This window comes from Bipolaris maydis (assembly GCF_028858645.1).
Source record: "Bipolaris maydis strain C4 unplaced genomic scaffold PSV08scaffold_16, whole genome shotgun sequence".
NCBI lineage: Eukaryota > Fungi > Ascomycota > Dothideomycetes > Pleosporales > Pleosporaceae > Bipolaris > Bipolaris maydis.
This window is the reverse complement of record NW_027093872.1, coordinates 488,377-501,437: the sequence shown is the minus strand read 5'-3', so window position 1 is coordinate 501,437 and position 13,061 is coordinate 488,377. Positions and strand designations below refer to the sequence as shown.

The window sequence follows — 13,061 nt, the reverse complement described above, 5'->3', positions numbered from 1 at the left end:
CCATTTTGCTCATGACGACATGCCGCCGTTGTCTTCATTTCATTTGCCCTAGTACTTTGCTTTGGTACACACGCTACCCTGCCCAGCCGTCCTGCTTGCACGTCGATGCGCTGGAGACATGGCGATCTGCATGTACACGCCATGCTTCTTTGCCCACCGCCCACCCAGCGACCCATCCGCATGCAAATTTCGCCAAACGCCAACCATGCAATCAATGTGTAGCTGCTGACCGCCGTCCTCTCCAAACCTGCCTCCTAATCACCCTTCTCCCTGCTCATGCGTCTGCCCACGTGGCCGCGGCCCTCATTTGGCATAGCGCTTGACCCAGTCCTTTGCGTTCTTGTCAAACTCCTGACGGTTCTCCCGGTACTCGTTAGCAATCGACGGCTCAATCGCATCGTCTGGGTTGGGCTCGATGAGCAGCGTCTGGATCAGGCGCAGAACAGAAACCACCTTGTTTGGCGGCTTCCACTCGTCCGCGCGTAGCAGGCCCAAACACATGGAGCCCTTGTCGTCGTTACTGACGTTGGGATGGTAGATCTTGGTCCGGAAGCTGACCACGGGCGGCTTGAACGGGTACTCGGTTGGGAATGTAATCTCCAGCTTGAAGTGGCCGCCCTACCGAGACATAGTCAGTCACTCAGTCGTCAGCGGGCGGTGCTCCCGTATGCACGGAGGCTGCTTGTCAGCAAAAACACATACAGCATATGCAGACTGCTCGGGGCCATCCATCAGCACTTCCCATTTGGTCATGTTCTGTTCGTCAAAATTGATCTTCATGCCCGGCGGGGTGTCAGCCATGCATTCGCCGTACTCCTGCCCAGCTGTTAGCCGTCTGGCTTGTGCGGCACTACACAGGGCCATCACAGGCTTGCCTTTAGGATGCGCTTCTTGGCTCCGGTGCTCATGGTGGCAGTGCGTTGGTCGGCCGTCTGTCGTGCACTAGGGTTCGATGGCAAGCTGCGACGCCTGGTCTTGCCGGCTTTGTATTCCGGAGCAGCAACGAGTGTTTCTATGGCACAAGGCAAGACAAGTGGCCGAGTCGAAAATGAATGAATCAACCAACGAGCACAGGCTTGGTGGGATGGTTTGTACCGGGCAAGCGGTGTGCAGTGACACAGGGATGCGTGCGTGTTGAGTGTGGTGGAAGAGAGAAAGATGGATGTGGGGAAGGTTGGCTATGAATGACGAGGTGCTTGGGTTGGGATTCTTAGTCCAAGCTCCGCATGCGGGCCGGCAGAAGGGTCATCAGCCTTCACTGGGTGGCGGCTGCAGGTGCTCGCTAGCATTTGCTCGTCGTTTTTTTCAGCCTGCGCGATTGTCCCTAGATGGACTCTTGCTCTGCTCTACAGCGGCGAGCAGCTTGTCTCTGCCATGGGCACTGTGGCACTGCCAACCAACGACGTCATTGGAAACACTCGGAGCAAGGCTGTATCGGTACTACTACGCCGCCTCATCCAACACAATGGAACAAGCAAGCGAGCCCTCGAGGCGCAACCCCGGCCTGCTCGCGACTGTGTTGTTTACTTGCAGACATGCGTCTTTGCAGCTAAAGGCACTTCTTGGGCGCGCCAGATGCAAGTGGAACAGGCTAGCGGTTAGCGGGCAACAGCGAAGCGCCCGTCGTGAGGGCAGCATAAGAGTGGCCCGTGGCGATGCAGAGTAGCTCGGCATGGCATTGCAGAGCGGGCGTTTGCAATGCAAATGGACGGTTATGCTCACCACCTCATACAAGACTGGCACCCAACATGTTCCACGATGGCGTAATGACTCACGGCTGTGCACAAGCGCAACTCAATGCCCCCGCGTTTCCAAGTGCCTTGTCTCCGTTGCCGACTTGCACGCACTCTGCTGCGCCTAACAAACTTACTCGTCGTCACATGAGTCACAAAGGGCCCAGCAGGCGAAGCGCCCAACTGCAACCAACTGCTTACTACAACTAACGGCTGGATCCGTACCATGCATGTCACGTTACACCGCGACATGAACGCGATGCGCATCCTTCACAGCCATTGCCCAACACGGCCTCGTGTCTGTCAAGATCGGCCCCCACCCAGCCGATCATGTCTTCCTCCCGGTGCGATCCTGGCCTTGGCGAAACCCGTCACGTGGCCCTCGTATCGTCGGTGTTTCGCTTACGGCTCTCGCCTTGCCTTCGCATGCCTGTCTATCTGCTATGTACATGGACCAAACAAACACCACGCATAAGCCACATTGGGATATACCCGAACAAAGCACCGAATCAAAAGCCTGCACACAGTCTTGCCTTGCTGCCTGGTTCCCACCTGCATCCAGTCGTGCCGCCCGCCGTCGCTATCGACGAGTAAAAACACCCATCTGCATGCTACACAGCCCAACGCTAGCCGTCAACGCTGCAGGGATGCCACTTGGCGACGGCAGTATTTAATCGTCGGCCTCCCCGCCATCTCGGCCCTTACGCCTCACGACAAGCGAGTTCGACAACCAAAGTGTGCTTTGTCTTCACCACCAGTGTGGATAAACACGCTTAAGCTCTTCGAATCCTCACTGACTTTTCTCCTCCGAAAGGTTTGCGAGTTCGAGAGTTTCCAGAGCTCCCCAACTTCACATGAACGTTGCGTCACACTAACCTGTCCACTCTTTACGAGAAACACCCCCCCCCCTTTCGTTTCAGTCGCTCGCTTCATCATGTTCGGTAAGCGTTCTTTGGCTAGTTCAAAGGACAAGGACCGTTCAGGCAAGATCACCAAGCAGCCGAAGAGATCGTTTCGCGATGCCTCCAAGCAAAAGGCCATGGCCGAGAAGCTGGATGCACGCAAGGACAGTCCTTTGATGGACGGAGGATCACCGCAGTTGACCTCTGCCATTGTGACAGTCATCGTTGGTTCCGACCAGCGACTGTTCGCGGCCCACGAAGACGTACTGTGCCATTCTCCGTACTTTGCTGAACTGCTGCGGAGTCAGTTCTTCGAGTCAACTAACCGCCGCATCGATCTGCCCACGGAAGAGCCTGAAATTTTCAGTTGCATCCTCGAGTATCTGTATAAGGGAGACTACTACCCCCGCCTTGTCCACGACAAGCGGCGCCAGACCTGGATGCTCGAAGGTGCAATTGCATCACCCGACCCCAACAAAACCGGCGACCGCGCTGTCGCAGTCGAGCCAACTTTTTTCCACACCGGCGTGGGAGACGTTCTTCTCCGTGACACTGCCATCTACTGCGCTGCCGATCGTTACGGCCTTGAGGAGCTCAAGAAGCTCTCCCTGCGCAAGCAGGGCCTGCAGAGCGGGATCGAGGTCGGAACAATCCTGCGTAGTGCGCGCTATGCCTACGAGAACACGCCGGACAGCGACTCGCGCCTGCGCGCTCATTACCTCGCTCTGATTATCCGCAGTCGGAAAACCTTCAAGCGTAGCGGAACCATGCAGATGGAGATGGAGATGGGAGGAAAGCTGTTCTTTGACTTGTTCGTGGCCATGTGCAATCACGTCGATGATCTTGTGGATGCGAGGTATGCCTTGCGCTTTTCCTCTTTGTCTTGAACGTCTTCTTCATTTGACATGTACTTGCCGTGATGTAAAAACCTTTGCCACTGACACTTTGCCAGCGCCTCCGCTCGTGGCACTCCCAGGACCATCTAAAGACCCCGGTTGCACACTAGTCCTATCACTCGTCATTGTATACAAAACGCCCCGACAAAATACCACACAACCACCCTTGCATAAACAACCCGGAGTATCACACCCAAGTTGAGCCCAAGCCTTGATCTCCGCGTCAATCCTCAAATTGCCGACAAGCGATCCAAAAACCGTGAAAACCAACCAAAAAAAACATGGAACCGGAGTAATAACAAGGGGTTGATTCCCTTTTTTCTCTTTTCCCTGCTTTTCCAATCGGCGCACTAGTTGTTGTTGCATCTCTCTCCTCCTTTTCACCTCGTTCTGCTACTTTCTCAACGTCCTTAGCAGTGGTACTTTTGCTCTCTCCCATCTCATCTCCCTGAAGACTCAGAAAAAAGAAAGCGCCCCCTTCAAGATTCTGTTTCCCTCCCACCTGTTTTTTTTGAACGACATCATGGCCAATATCTTGTTTTGTTCGCTCTCCCTTTTTTTTTCCCCTCTTAACCATAGAGAGGAGTACAACCGACGAAACTGTGTTTCCTTTGTTTTACGAGAAGGGGGATGGATGGAATCGTTGTCCATTGTCGTTTATTTACACCCGCGGGGGGAAATCTTTTCTTTCAAATGTCTTCGGAAATGCTTGGTTTTAATTTATATTTGTATATCTGCGATGGTTGATTTGCGTTGCATCGCGCTCGAGGACTTTGGGCTTTTCCTTTCCCACCTGGTGGAGAGAAGGTCTTTTGTCCGATGTGGTGTGCGCAAGTTGATTGAGACCGCTTGAATAGGATCCAGACTGCGGAAGGAATAGTCTTAGCGGTGGCAATAATGAGAAATCCCAGGCCGCCTCTATATTGTTGTGTTGTTTTTGCATTCATCTGCAGTGTGATGTTTGTGTATTTTTTCCTACATGGACCCGAATCTATATCTATTATATATCATACCAACAGCACCACCCTACGACCCAACCTCAAACGCCCCATCAACCAAACTCCAAAACTGCTCCACAATCTCCCTCTGCCCCTCCCCGCCTCTAACCGCCAAGTATCTCTGGCCCTCAACCTTGGGTTCCCAATTCCCCGGATTAGCATCCACCATAATACCCCCAGCCTCTTTCAAGATAACCCATCCAGCACAAACATCCCACGCCCAACACCCAGCCTCCCAGTACACATCGAGGCCGCCACTCGCCACACCACACAGATTCAACGCCGCAGACCCAAACGACCGAAGCCCATGCACCATCCCACCGCCCGCCTCCTTGGTCGCCGCCAACCGCTTAAACGTCTCACTCTTGACCCTAAAATCATTGCCACTGCGATCACTCCCCCACTCCACCGCCACAAGACAGCTATCCAGGCCCTCGAGCCTCTGCGGCTCTCCCCCCAGCGGCAACCTGGTCGACCGATTCAAATACGCGCCCTGGCCCTTTATCCCCGAATACAGCGTCTGCGTAAACGGATTATACACGACGCCGACGACGGGCTCGCGGTCCACGGCGAGCCCCAGCGAGATGCACACGTACGGGTAGCGGTGCACAAAGTTGGTGGTGCCGTCGATGGGGTCGCAGATGAAGGTCGGGGCGGCCGTGAGCACGTCGCCGGGCTTGTATGTTTCTTCGCCCATGAAGGAGAAGGTCGGGTAGGCGGCGCGGAGGGAGGATGAGATGAGGGATTCGACTGCACGGTCGGTTTCGGTTACGAGGTCGACGGCTGGCGGTTGAGTTAGTTATAGGTGTGTGGTTTGGAATATGGGGGGGAAGGTTGGGGGGATGGAGATGGGAGGATTTCTGGGGGTGGGTTCTGGAGAGAGAGTAAGAGAGAGAGAGAAAGAATGGGCCTAGTACAATTCTTCTTTGAGCCAGACTCGGAGGTTGTTGGTTTGGCGGCGACGATGCGTTCGCCGGCTTCTTTGGCGATGGAGATCATGAAATCGTGGATTTCGTTGAGGTTGAGGTCGGCCATTTTGTCGAACTGTGTTGGAGAGGGTTCAGAGGGAAAAGAAGGAGGAATTGGGGGATTGAGATTGAAGATGAGATGGACGCCTTCGTTACGTAGGAGTGTCCAATGTTTCTTGTTCACCTACAGCTAGCTACCCTTGTTACCCCTCGGCGGGGCACATGCAGGGTCCACTTACCGTACCACGTGGGGTAATAGTGATTGCCAACGGGCGTAATTGCGTTTGGTATTCGTTGTTCTGTGCTTTCTACCTTCAGTAAATTCAGTGCAAAGTTATCTTGTTCAAAAAGCAAAAAGATATACTTTGTTATTGTTTTTTTATTCACAGGGCGTGGCAAGACAGGTAGTAAATACAATTCATCTTATTGAACTTCGAATAATCTGAAATCTTTTTTTCCGAGCGCCAGGATTTTACTTTCTCTGTGAACACTCAAGCCTTGGTCTCAACTTTATAGTCGCTGACCTTCTTTTCCTCCTGTTCCATCTCCTCAGCTATAACATCAGCAGGGATACGGTCTGGTGTTTGGTTGACCAAGACGAGCATTGGACCAAACGCCAACGCCATTAGGCCAAACGTAACGCAGAAACCAATCATTGGCGATGTCTTAATCTGTGTATTCATGCCATAGGATATAGCCTGACCGACGGCTTCGAGAGCGCGGAATGCAGCACCATTGCGAACATTTGCTATATGGGGTCAATTTAGAATATCCCAGGACATGCGTAGGATGGGGGCGACAAACCTTGAGCATCAGTTGCAAAAGAAGAGAGCAGCCAGTACATATAAGACTGCGACAACGGGCCTGTGGTCTGAACGAAAAAGTATGGCAGGAAAGTCCGCGCATATCTTGACTCTTCCCAGTCAATCTTGCCAGGGTTATGACTATTGAATTCCGCCTGAATAACGATTGACCAGATGTAAACCCCGAGGTTCAGGAGGACGACAGTCAGTAGACCGATTTGGGCGCGACGACGCTGGTTCACGCCCTTCATGTCGAGAATGAAACCCAGACCAAAGCATCCGACGATGCAGAAGAATGGAGAAATGAGTGAAGAGAGCGCGCGCGCACGGACACTGAAATAGGTTGCGAGATAGGTCGACCAGGTGCCACTGACTATTTGTTAGCAAAACTCGAGCTTTTAGAAAGCAAATCCACGACTAACCCATAGAAAAATGACCAGATAGCCCAGAGCGCCGACAGCAAGATGAGTTTTGAAGTCATCGTGACCTTGATCTGCTTGATCTCCATCTTAGTGCCTATCTTCTCAGAAACGAGGATTCGCGTCCCGTCTGAGCGAACTACTCTCTCAAGTGGTGAAATGAGGAAGGCGAACGGTAGTGCCATGCACTCGATGATAAGGAAGGCAATGTAGGTATCTGGTGTCACACCTCCAACAACCCCTTTTTCGTGGTTCTTTGACAGACTGCAAATTCCAACATTAGTTTTTTGTTTTTGAATATTGGAACGGTGATGCCTTACTTGATCGCTCCACCCACTAGTTGTCCCAGATTACGGGCAACAATCCAAAGCGCCAAGTATTTACCGCGAGATCCCGATGGAGCGAGCGACATGATGGTACCAGATTCGGCTACATACCATGTTCCCGTTCCTATGCCAGTCAAAAAGCCACCAAGGATAAGGTACCATTGGTTACCAAATTTTGAATTGCAGTAGTATGACGAGCCTCGGATAGGGAACGAGCAAGCACCGATGACGAGAGCCCATTTCGTGCCCAGCTTGTTCACAATAGGGCCTCCCAAGGCACAACAGAGTGCAAGCATAGTGTAGTTGACGGCGGTTGCAATGTTTGAGGTTTGAGGAGTAGCAAGACCACCTCCACCGAGGCCTGGAATCATGTCAGTTGTACAGTTGGATCGTATATTGACCGAGAGTGCTGACCAGCAATAGCATCAGCCATGGCGGGACCGCAAAAGGCCTGAACACTCATCAGGAGCATCTGGGTCAAACTATTCTGCCAAACTCTTTTCCATAGTGGAACGGTCCGCACATATTCTTCTTGGTTGATCCTCTCATCTGCAACTTGATGTATCGAGGACAGTGGAGCATTCCATGGGTCGTTGCCCTTGGTACGAAGGGCATCATCGTTGCCGCCAGCGTGTGTGTTGGGAGGAGCAGCATCAAACTTGGACATCTTGGGCGATTCCAACAAAGATAACCAAAGCTTATTGCAGCCAAAAGAATACTGAGAGGTCGATCTCTGAACTGAGATGGTCCCAAAGAAGCCTTATGCGACCCTTTATATGTACGATCTTCGTCCCGCAACGTCTGCCATGCTCGTCTATCATATTATCTGATATCCCGGCTTATCTGTGGATCCCGGGGCTAAATTACCCCAACCCTGGGGTAAATCAAGTCGTTCCATCCAGCTGATAGGGACTGTGGAGTCCATGGTTTCGGTGACAAGCGGAATGCCGAGGGGAACGAACGTCTGGAAGATCAATCGGACTAGGCTTAATGTGGTAGTGCGAACAGTTGGGAAAAGTGGAGGCAAGAGCTAAGGCGGACAGGGCATGGTAAAGAGACGCTAGACATGGTAGACAGGCCTTGCGAGGCTTGTTGTCGGGCCTTTGCGGTTGTAAAGCAAGGCGCGAGTCAGGCGTTACATCGCTCCGCGGGTTACTTGGTACTTCGATAGAACATTGGCATTGTTGATATCGGATCGGACCCAGTGTAGACCCAGAATTATGTTATCGGGGCGCGATATGGCAATAAGGCAATGGCACATTGGGTGCTTCATCTTTGGAGACACGGGCTGGCCCCTCATTAAATGACCATGTGCTGACGTCTAATGGTCTAGCCTTATTGGGAGACAATAACAGTCAGGATCACCAAGCGAGAGCCAAGCGCCATCTCCATTGCCTAGTGTCGCCTCCAACCGACGGTACATGGAGTAGGAAGCCTCGATTACTTAATTGAAACTTGTCTGAGCTCACAATTGAGCGGGGAGTATGCCTCGACATCGTATCATCTAGCTGGTGGCGTGTGCAGACTGTATTGATACTACTTAACCGGCGGGCGTTTGGGGCGTGACCCGTTGTGGATTGCCTCTGATCACGACTTGCACCTCCGTCCACAAGGATTTTCAGCTTCCCGGGCATACGACTATAGCCAAGCATTGTTTCGATATGGCGTCTTCAAGAGCGAACACTTCTGTTATCGTTGTTGGTGGTGGTGGTACTATTGGCTCCTCGACAGCTCTTCATCTTGTCCGTTCCGGCTATACACCGTCAAATATCACTGTCCTTGATACATATCCTATCCCATCATCGCAGTCGGCCGGAAATGACTTGAATAAAATCATGGGAATCCGCTTGAGGAACAAGGTTGATCTCCAGTTAAGTCTTGAAGCTCGGCAAATGTGGAGAGAAGATGAGCTATTCAAGAAGTACTTTCATAACACTGGGCGGGTGCGTACAGCTGGTAGAATGGTATATCTGGTGCCATAGACTGACAGAAGTGTAGCTGGATTGCGCTCATGGTGAGACGGGACTTGCGGATTTGAAACAAGCATACCAGGCTCTCCTCGATGCCAATGCTGGACTCGAAGAAACAACAGAATGGCTTGACTCTGAAGACGAAATTCTCAAGAAAATGCCGCTTCTAGATCGCGAGCAGATCAAGGGCTGGAAAGCAGTCTACAGCCAAGATGGCGGCTGGCTCGCTGCAGCAAAAGCCATCAACGCGATAGGTGAATATCTACGCGACAGTGGAGTCAAATTTGGATTTGGTGGTGCCGGATCATTCAAACAACCTCTTCTGGCTGAGGGAGTGTGCATTGGGGTCGAAACAGTAGATGGAACAAGGTACTACGCTGACAAGGTTGTACTTGCAGCTGGTGCCTGGAGTCCTGTATTGGTTGATCTAGAAGAACAGTGCGTTTCAAAAGTAGGTCTATCTCAAAGCACCACTCCATGTCTAGGTCTGATGTTATTAGGCTTGGGTATATGCCCACATACAACTCACACCCGAAGAAGCAGCAGAGTACAAAAACGTACCTGTAGTATACAACGGCGATGTCGGCTTTTTCTTCGAGCCCGATGAGCACGGTGTCATCAAAGTCTGTGATGAGTTTCCAGGCTTCACGCGATTCAAGCAGCATCAGCCATATGGCGCCAACGCACCAAAACGTATCTCTGTGCCCAGATCGGCAGCAAAGCACCCGACTGATACCTACCCCGATGCTTCTGAAGTGAGCATCCGCAAGGCTATCGCAACATTCCTGCCTAAGTTCTCCGAGAAGGAGCTATTTAACAGACATCTGTGCTGGTGCACGGATACGGCCGATGCGGCGCTGTTGATGTGTGAGCATCCCGAGTGGAAAAACTTTGTGCTTGCTACTGGAGATAGCGGGTATGTATCTCAAATCTTGGTGCTTTGAGAACAAGTACTGACTGATCCTGCCTAGTCATACTTTCAAGTTATTGCCAAATATCGGCAAGCACGTCGTGGAGCTGCTCGAGGGTATGCTAGCAGATGATCTAGCACATGCATGGAGATGGCGGCCTGGTACTGGCGATGCGCTGAAGTCGAGAAGAGCAGCGCCTGCAAAGGACCTATCAGAAATGCCCGGCTGGAAGCACGATGAGGTTGTCAAATCTAGGTTGTAGTGGGTTGAGCGTTTTTCACTAAGAGTTGTGGATACTATTCATTTAATGTGTCCAATACTGTAATTAGATCTCAGCGTTCGGCTTTGTCCAACTGTGTTAGATTTAAACTCTTAATCTTGCGAATTTCTTGGTACTGTGGTAAAGGAACATATAAAGATGAATCACTGCGCCACCCGTCTATGTCTTGAACAGCAAAAGCATAGCGTGTCTACCAGGTGAGCTGTAGAAGGTGTGCCTGCCGAATTAGCATGGCTTCCATTTCTCAAGTCAAGCTTCTGGTGACGGTGAACATGATGTTCAAGAAACAGCAGTCGCCAAGGTCAGTTCGAATACATCGGTGAAGGCCAGCATGGTAAGGTCGGGCAGGTGTACCTTTACTTAGGGATTGCCAGGAAAGCGTGATTCAACACAACCGGCAGGAATGTTGACAAACCAGCTGCCTGTCTCTAGGCCCTTAAATACCATGACTCGTCTTCATCTTCACTCTTCTTGCTTCACTGCATCGTTATCGCTACTTAACAACCCACCACTTTCAACTTTTGTATCAAGTCCATCGCTAAAGTCACAGCCATCAACGCCTCTCGTTGGCAAACATACGGTCCTGCTACCCCTCCATCGTCCACATAACAGCCCTCGGTGCAAATACTTCACCAACAGCTTGGCTAGAAATCTCTCGGAGCGACTATGGAAGGACGAGCATCAGAAATGCCGCATCATCCGGACGAACTCAGCAGTTAGCAAGTGGTGGGCATTTGTGTCGGCGCCTTTAGTCTCGTCGTCGTTATCGTAGTGGGTCAAGCGTGCTATCTTGGTTGGAGATGCTGGTGTCCTTGGAACAAGGACACAGACGGAGTCGATGCACCAGCAGCAAGGAGGGTTGAACATGGTTTACTTTACATCGAAAACATGGAACTGGATACTATCAACGTAGATCAAGACGCGACAGACCAGACACAGCCTGGAACACGCTCAAGTGTACCCAGTCTAGCTCTACCCGCTCCAGCTCTACCCAATCCAGCTCGGCCCAATTTGGAACACACCAGGGCACGAAACTCAGAGAATCGGCGAGGCAGCAATGGGCAAAGCGAACGACGTCGAATATTGCGAGAAGAAGCTGCCGCGATAATTGAGAGAGTCTGAACGCAGCCTTGGTCTCAATCGACATGGTCGGTGTTTGTTATAGTTCTGAGAAGCTCAAGCAATGGGAATGAATGCTTCTTACCAATGACAAGATGCACGTTTTAGTAATTCAATACAGTATGTGTTCATGACCAACTCAATTGCTGGCTTCTATTCTTGTGACTCTGCCTATGAATCCAGGGCGTAGTCGATGTAACAACAGCCATGAATCTGCACATCGAGTAAGCTGGGAACACGCTAGCGGGACGGACCTCGGCATGTTGAGCAGTGAGGCCAGGGTTCGCGGTAGAACTACTCCGCATTTCAAGAATGGCTAACTTCCATAAATCCTCACAGTCCCTATCTGTTTCAAGCCCTAAACTTTTGAATTTCGCTTGAATCAATTCTCGACTTGTACCATTACGTGTGTATAGCAAACCATGTCGTCCTCGAAGCGCGTAGAGCAGATTGCTGGTCACCTGAACTACCCTAAGGGTATGTTGGCGGGCCAGACTGCCATTATTACTGGATCTGGACAGGGAATCGGAGCCGAGGCGGCGAGGCTGTTTGCGAAGGAGGGCGCAAAGGTTGTGGTTGCTGATGTAGACGCAAGTGAGTCAATGGAGCGCATATGGAATATCCCGCGAGCCTATTGCTGACATGTATACAGAAAAGGCCGAAGGGGTAGCTGCTGAGATCAACTCGTCAGGCGGCAGCGCAATAGCAGTAGCAGGCGACGTACTCGACGATGCCTACATCAAGACACTGATCTCCAAGGCAGCCGAGTTTGGCGGAGGCAAGATCCACATCATTGTCAACAATGCGGGCTACACATGGGATGGCGTCATCCACAAGATGACGGACAAGCAATGGCAGACGATTATCGACTTGCATGGGACAGCGCCCTTCAAGATTGTGCGCGCTGCAGCGCCATATTTCCGGGTCAAGGACGGCGAGCCCAGGAACATTATCAACATCTCGAGCACGAGCGGCTTGCACGGAAATGCTGGGCAGATCAACTATGCGCTGGCCAAGGCGGGCGTGACGGGCATGACCAAGACGATTGCCAAAGAGTATGTCCTCTGCAGTTCCCTCTCTCCGTCAACATTTATCCTAACGTGTATCTAGATGGGGCCCTCAGTTTGGCGTGCGGGCAAACACGGTCGCTTTCGGACACATCCAGACGCGGTTGACGGCAGCAAAGGAGGCAGGCGCATTTGTGACAACGCCCGACGGCGAGAAGGTGGCAATCGGAATACCACAGGCGCAAAAGAATGCCGTGCCAGAGGCCCAGCAGCACGCGGACATTCCGCTGCGCAGGCCGGGGACAGCGACGGAGGCGGCGAGCGCGGTGCTGGCTGTTGCGAGCCCACTGTTTAGCTATGTCAATGGAGAGACGATCAAGGTCACTGGTGGCCGGAGCATGTAGAGGACGTGGAATTGAGTGTGGCTACGTGCCAAAGTATAAATAATAATGGAAATGGTGATTCCAGTCTCAAACGCGGGCTGCGGTGGAATTGGAATGGAGGGTTTCGAGTACCAAGGCCTTGGGACATGACAGGGACTCGGCGGCGGACGCTGATCCGCAACGCCAACCCCAGACGCCTCAGCCATGGTCTTTCGGCAACATCGAGACCAGACGTAATCACTGGCCTCGTTCTGCTGCATTGTCGCGCCTATTCATACCCGCTTGTTGCCGCCATTACTCCTAGCCACCCCTTCCAACATGTCCATGTGCAATCGGTAACCCCATT

The 13,061-nt window shown here is 52.0% G+C and overlaps 7 protein-coding genes across 7 annotated transcripts; 3 read left to right on the top strand and 4 right to left on the bottom strand.

Annotated features, from left to right (window-relative positions):
• Positions 1-7: 7 nt before the first annotated feature.
• On the bottom strand, positions 8-1,146 carry PSV08DRAFT_335558 (ubiquitin-conjugating enzyme/RWD-like protein). The gene is made up of 3 exons (XM_014223535.2): positions 876-1,146; positions 703-816; positions 8-618 (listed from the first exon to the last, which is right to left on the bottom strand). The coding sequence occupies exons 1-3, from the start codon at positions 906-908 to the stop codon at positions 304-306; spliced, it is 462 nt and encodes a 153-aa protein (XP_014079010.1). The 5' UTR covers positions 909-1,146; the 3' UTR covers positions 8-303.
• Positions 1,147-2,667: 1,521 nt separating this feature from the next.
• Positions 2,668-3,621, top strand: PSV08DRAFT_374598 (uncharacterized protein; the record flags this gene model as incomplete). Its single annotated transcript, XM_014223534.1, has 2 exons — positions 2,668-3,491; positions 3,588-3,621. The coding sequence occupies 2 exons, from the start codon at positions 2,668-2,670 to the stop codon at positions 3,619-3,621; spliced, it is 858 nt and encodes a 285-aa protein (XP_014079009.1).
• A 936-nt stretch (positions 3,622-4,557) lies between these two features.
• On the bottom strand, positions 4,558-5,621 carry PSV08DRAFT_231299 (uncharacterized protein; the record flags this gene model as incomplete). Its single annotated transcript, XM_014223533.1, has 2 exons — positions 5,447-5,621; positions 4,558-5,312 (listed from the first exon to the last, which is right to left on the bottom strand). Exons 1-2 carry the CDS (start codon positions 5,562-5,564, stop codon positions 4,558-4,560), a joined length of 873 nt encoding a protein of 290 aa, XP_014079008.1. The 5' UTR covers positions 5,565-5,621.
• Positions 5,622-5,848: 227 nt separating this feature from the next.
• Positions 5,849-7,790, bottom strand: PSV08DRAFT_210570 (major facilitator superfamily domain-containing protein). Its single transcript, XM_014223532.1, has 5 exons — positions 7,460-7,790; positions 7,040-7,406; positions 6,723-6,983; positions 6,302-6,669; positions 5,849-6,245 (listed from the first exon to the last, which is right to left on the bottom strand). Exons 1-5 carry the CDS (start codon positions 7,710-7,712, stop codon positions 5,989-5,991), a joined length of 1,506 nt encoding a protein of 501 aa, XP_014079007.1. The 5' UTR covers positions 7,713-7,790; the 3' UTR covers positions 5,849-5,988.
• An 834-nt stretch (positions 7,791-8,624) lies between these two features.
• Positions 8,625-10,359, top strand: PSV08DRAFT_231292 (FAD dependent oxidoreductase). Its single transcript, XM_014223531.2, has 4 exons — positions 8,625-8,988; positions 9,044-9,466; positions 9,516-9,931; positions 9,987-10,359. Exons 1-4 carry the CDS (start codon positions 8,707-8,709, stop codon positions 10,186-10,188), a joined length of 1,323 nt encoding a protein of 440 aa, XP_014079006.1. The 5' UTR covers positions 8,625-8,706; the 3' UTR covers positions 10,189-10,359.
• A 674-nt stretch (positions 10,360-11,033) lies between these two features.
• Positions 11,034-11,353, bottom strand: PSV08DRAFT_366078 (uncharacterized protein; the record flags this gene model as incomplete). Its single annotated transcript, XM_066093108.1, has 1 exon — positions 11,034-11,353. One exon carries the CDS (start codon positions 11,351-11,353, stop codon positions 11,111-11,113), a length of 243 nt encoding a protein of 80 aa, XP_065948076.1. The 3' UTR covers positions 11,034-11,110.
• A 284-nt stretch (positions 11,354-11,637) lies between these two features.
• On the top strand, positions 11,638-12,741 carry PSV08DRAFT_381866 (uncharacterized protein). The gene is made up of 3 exons (XM_014223530.2): positions 11,638-11,919; positions 11,978-12,380; positions 12,436-12,741. The coding sequence occupies exons 1-3, from the start codon at positions 11,748-11,750 to the stop codon at positions 12,734-12,736; spliced, it is 876 nt and encodes a 291-aa protein (XP_014079005.1). The 5' UTR covers positions 11,638-11,747; the 3' UTR covers positions 12,737-12,741.
• The last annotated feature ends 320 nt before the right edge of the window (positions 12,742-13,061 follow it).

Excerpts from the sequence above, each read along its gene's own strand:
- PSV08DRAFT_335558 (XM_014223535.2), bottom strand. The coding sequence starts at position 908 with ATGAGCACCGGAGCCAAGAAGCGCATCCTAAAG. Across the intron at positions 817-875 it reads CCAAGAAGCGCATCCTAAAG|GAGTACGGCGAATGCATGGC; the intron begins GCAAGCCTGTGA and ends ACAGCTGGGCAG. Across the intron at positions 619-702 it reads CCGAGCAGTCTGCATATGCT|GGCGGCCACTTCAAGCTGGA; the intron begins GTATGTGTTTTT and ends ATGTCTCGGTAG.
- PSV08DRAFT_210570 (XM_014223532.1), bottom strand. The coding sequence starts at position 7,712 with ATGTCCAAGTTTGATGCTGCTCCTCCCAACACACACGCTGGCGGCAAC. Across the intron at positions 7,407-7,459 it reads CATGGCTGATGCTATTGCTG|GCCTCGGTGGAGGTGGTCTT; the intron begins GTCAGCACTCTC and ends ACATGATTCCAG. Across the intron at positions 6,246-6,301 it reads TTTTGCAACTGATGCTCAAG|CAAATGTTCGCAATGGTGCT; the intron begins GTTTGTCGCCCC and ends GACCCCATATAG.
- PSV08DRAFT_381866 (XM_014223530.2), top strand. The coding sequence starts at position 11,748 with ATGTCGTCCTCGAAGCGCGTAGAGCAGATTGCTGGTCACCTGAACTAC. Across the intron at positions 11,920-11,977 it reads GGTTGCTGATGTAGACGCAA|AAAAGGCCGAAGGGGTAGCT; the intron begins GTGAGTCAATGG and ends ACATGTATACAG. Across the intron at positions 12,381-12,435 it reads ACCAAGACGATTGCCAAAGA|ATGGGGCCCTCAGTTTGGCG; the intron begins GTATGTCCTCTG and ends ACGTGTATCTAG.
- PSV08DRAFT_231292 (XM_014223531.2), top strand. The coding sequence starts at position 8,707 with ATGGCGTCTTCAAGAGCGAACACTTCTGTTATCGTTGTTGGTGGTGGT. Across the intron at positions 8,989-9,043 it reads ACTTTCATAACACTGGGCGG|CTGGATTGCGCTCATGGTGA; the intron begins GTGCGTACAGCT and ends ACAGAAGTGTAG. Across the intron at positions 9,467-9,515 it reads AAGAACAGTGCGTTTCAAAA|GCTTGGGTATATGCCCACAT; the intron begins GTAGGTCTATCT and ends TGATGTTATTAG.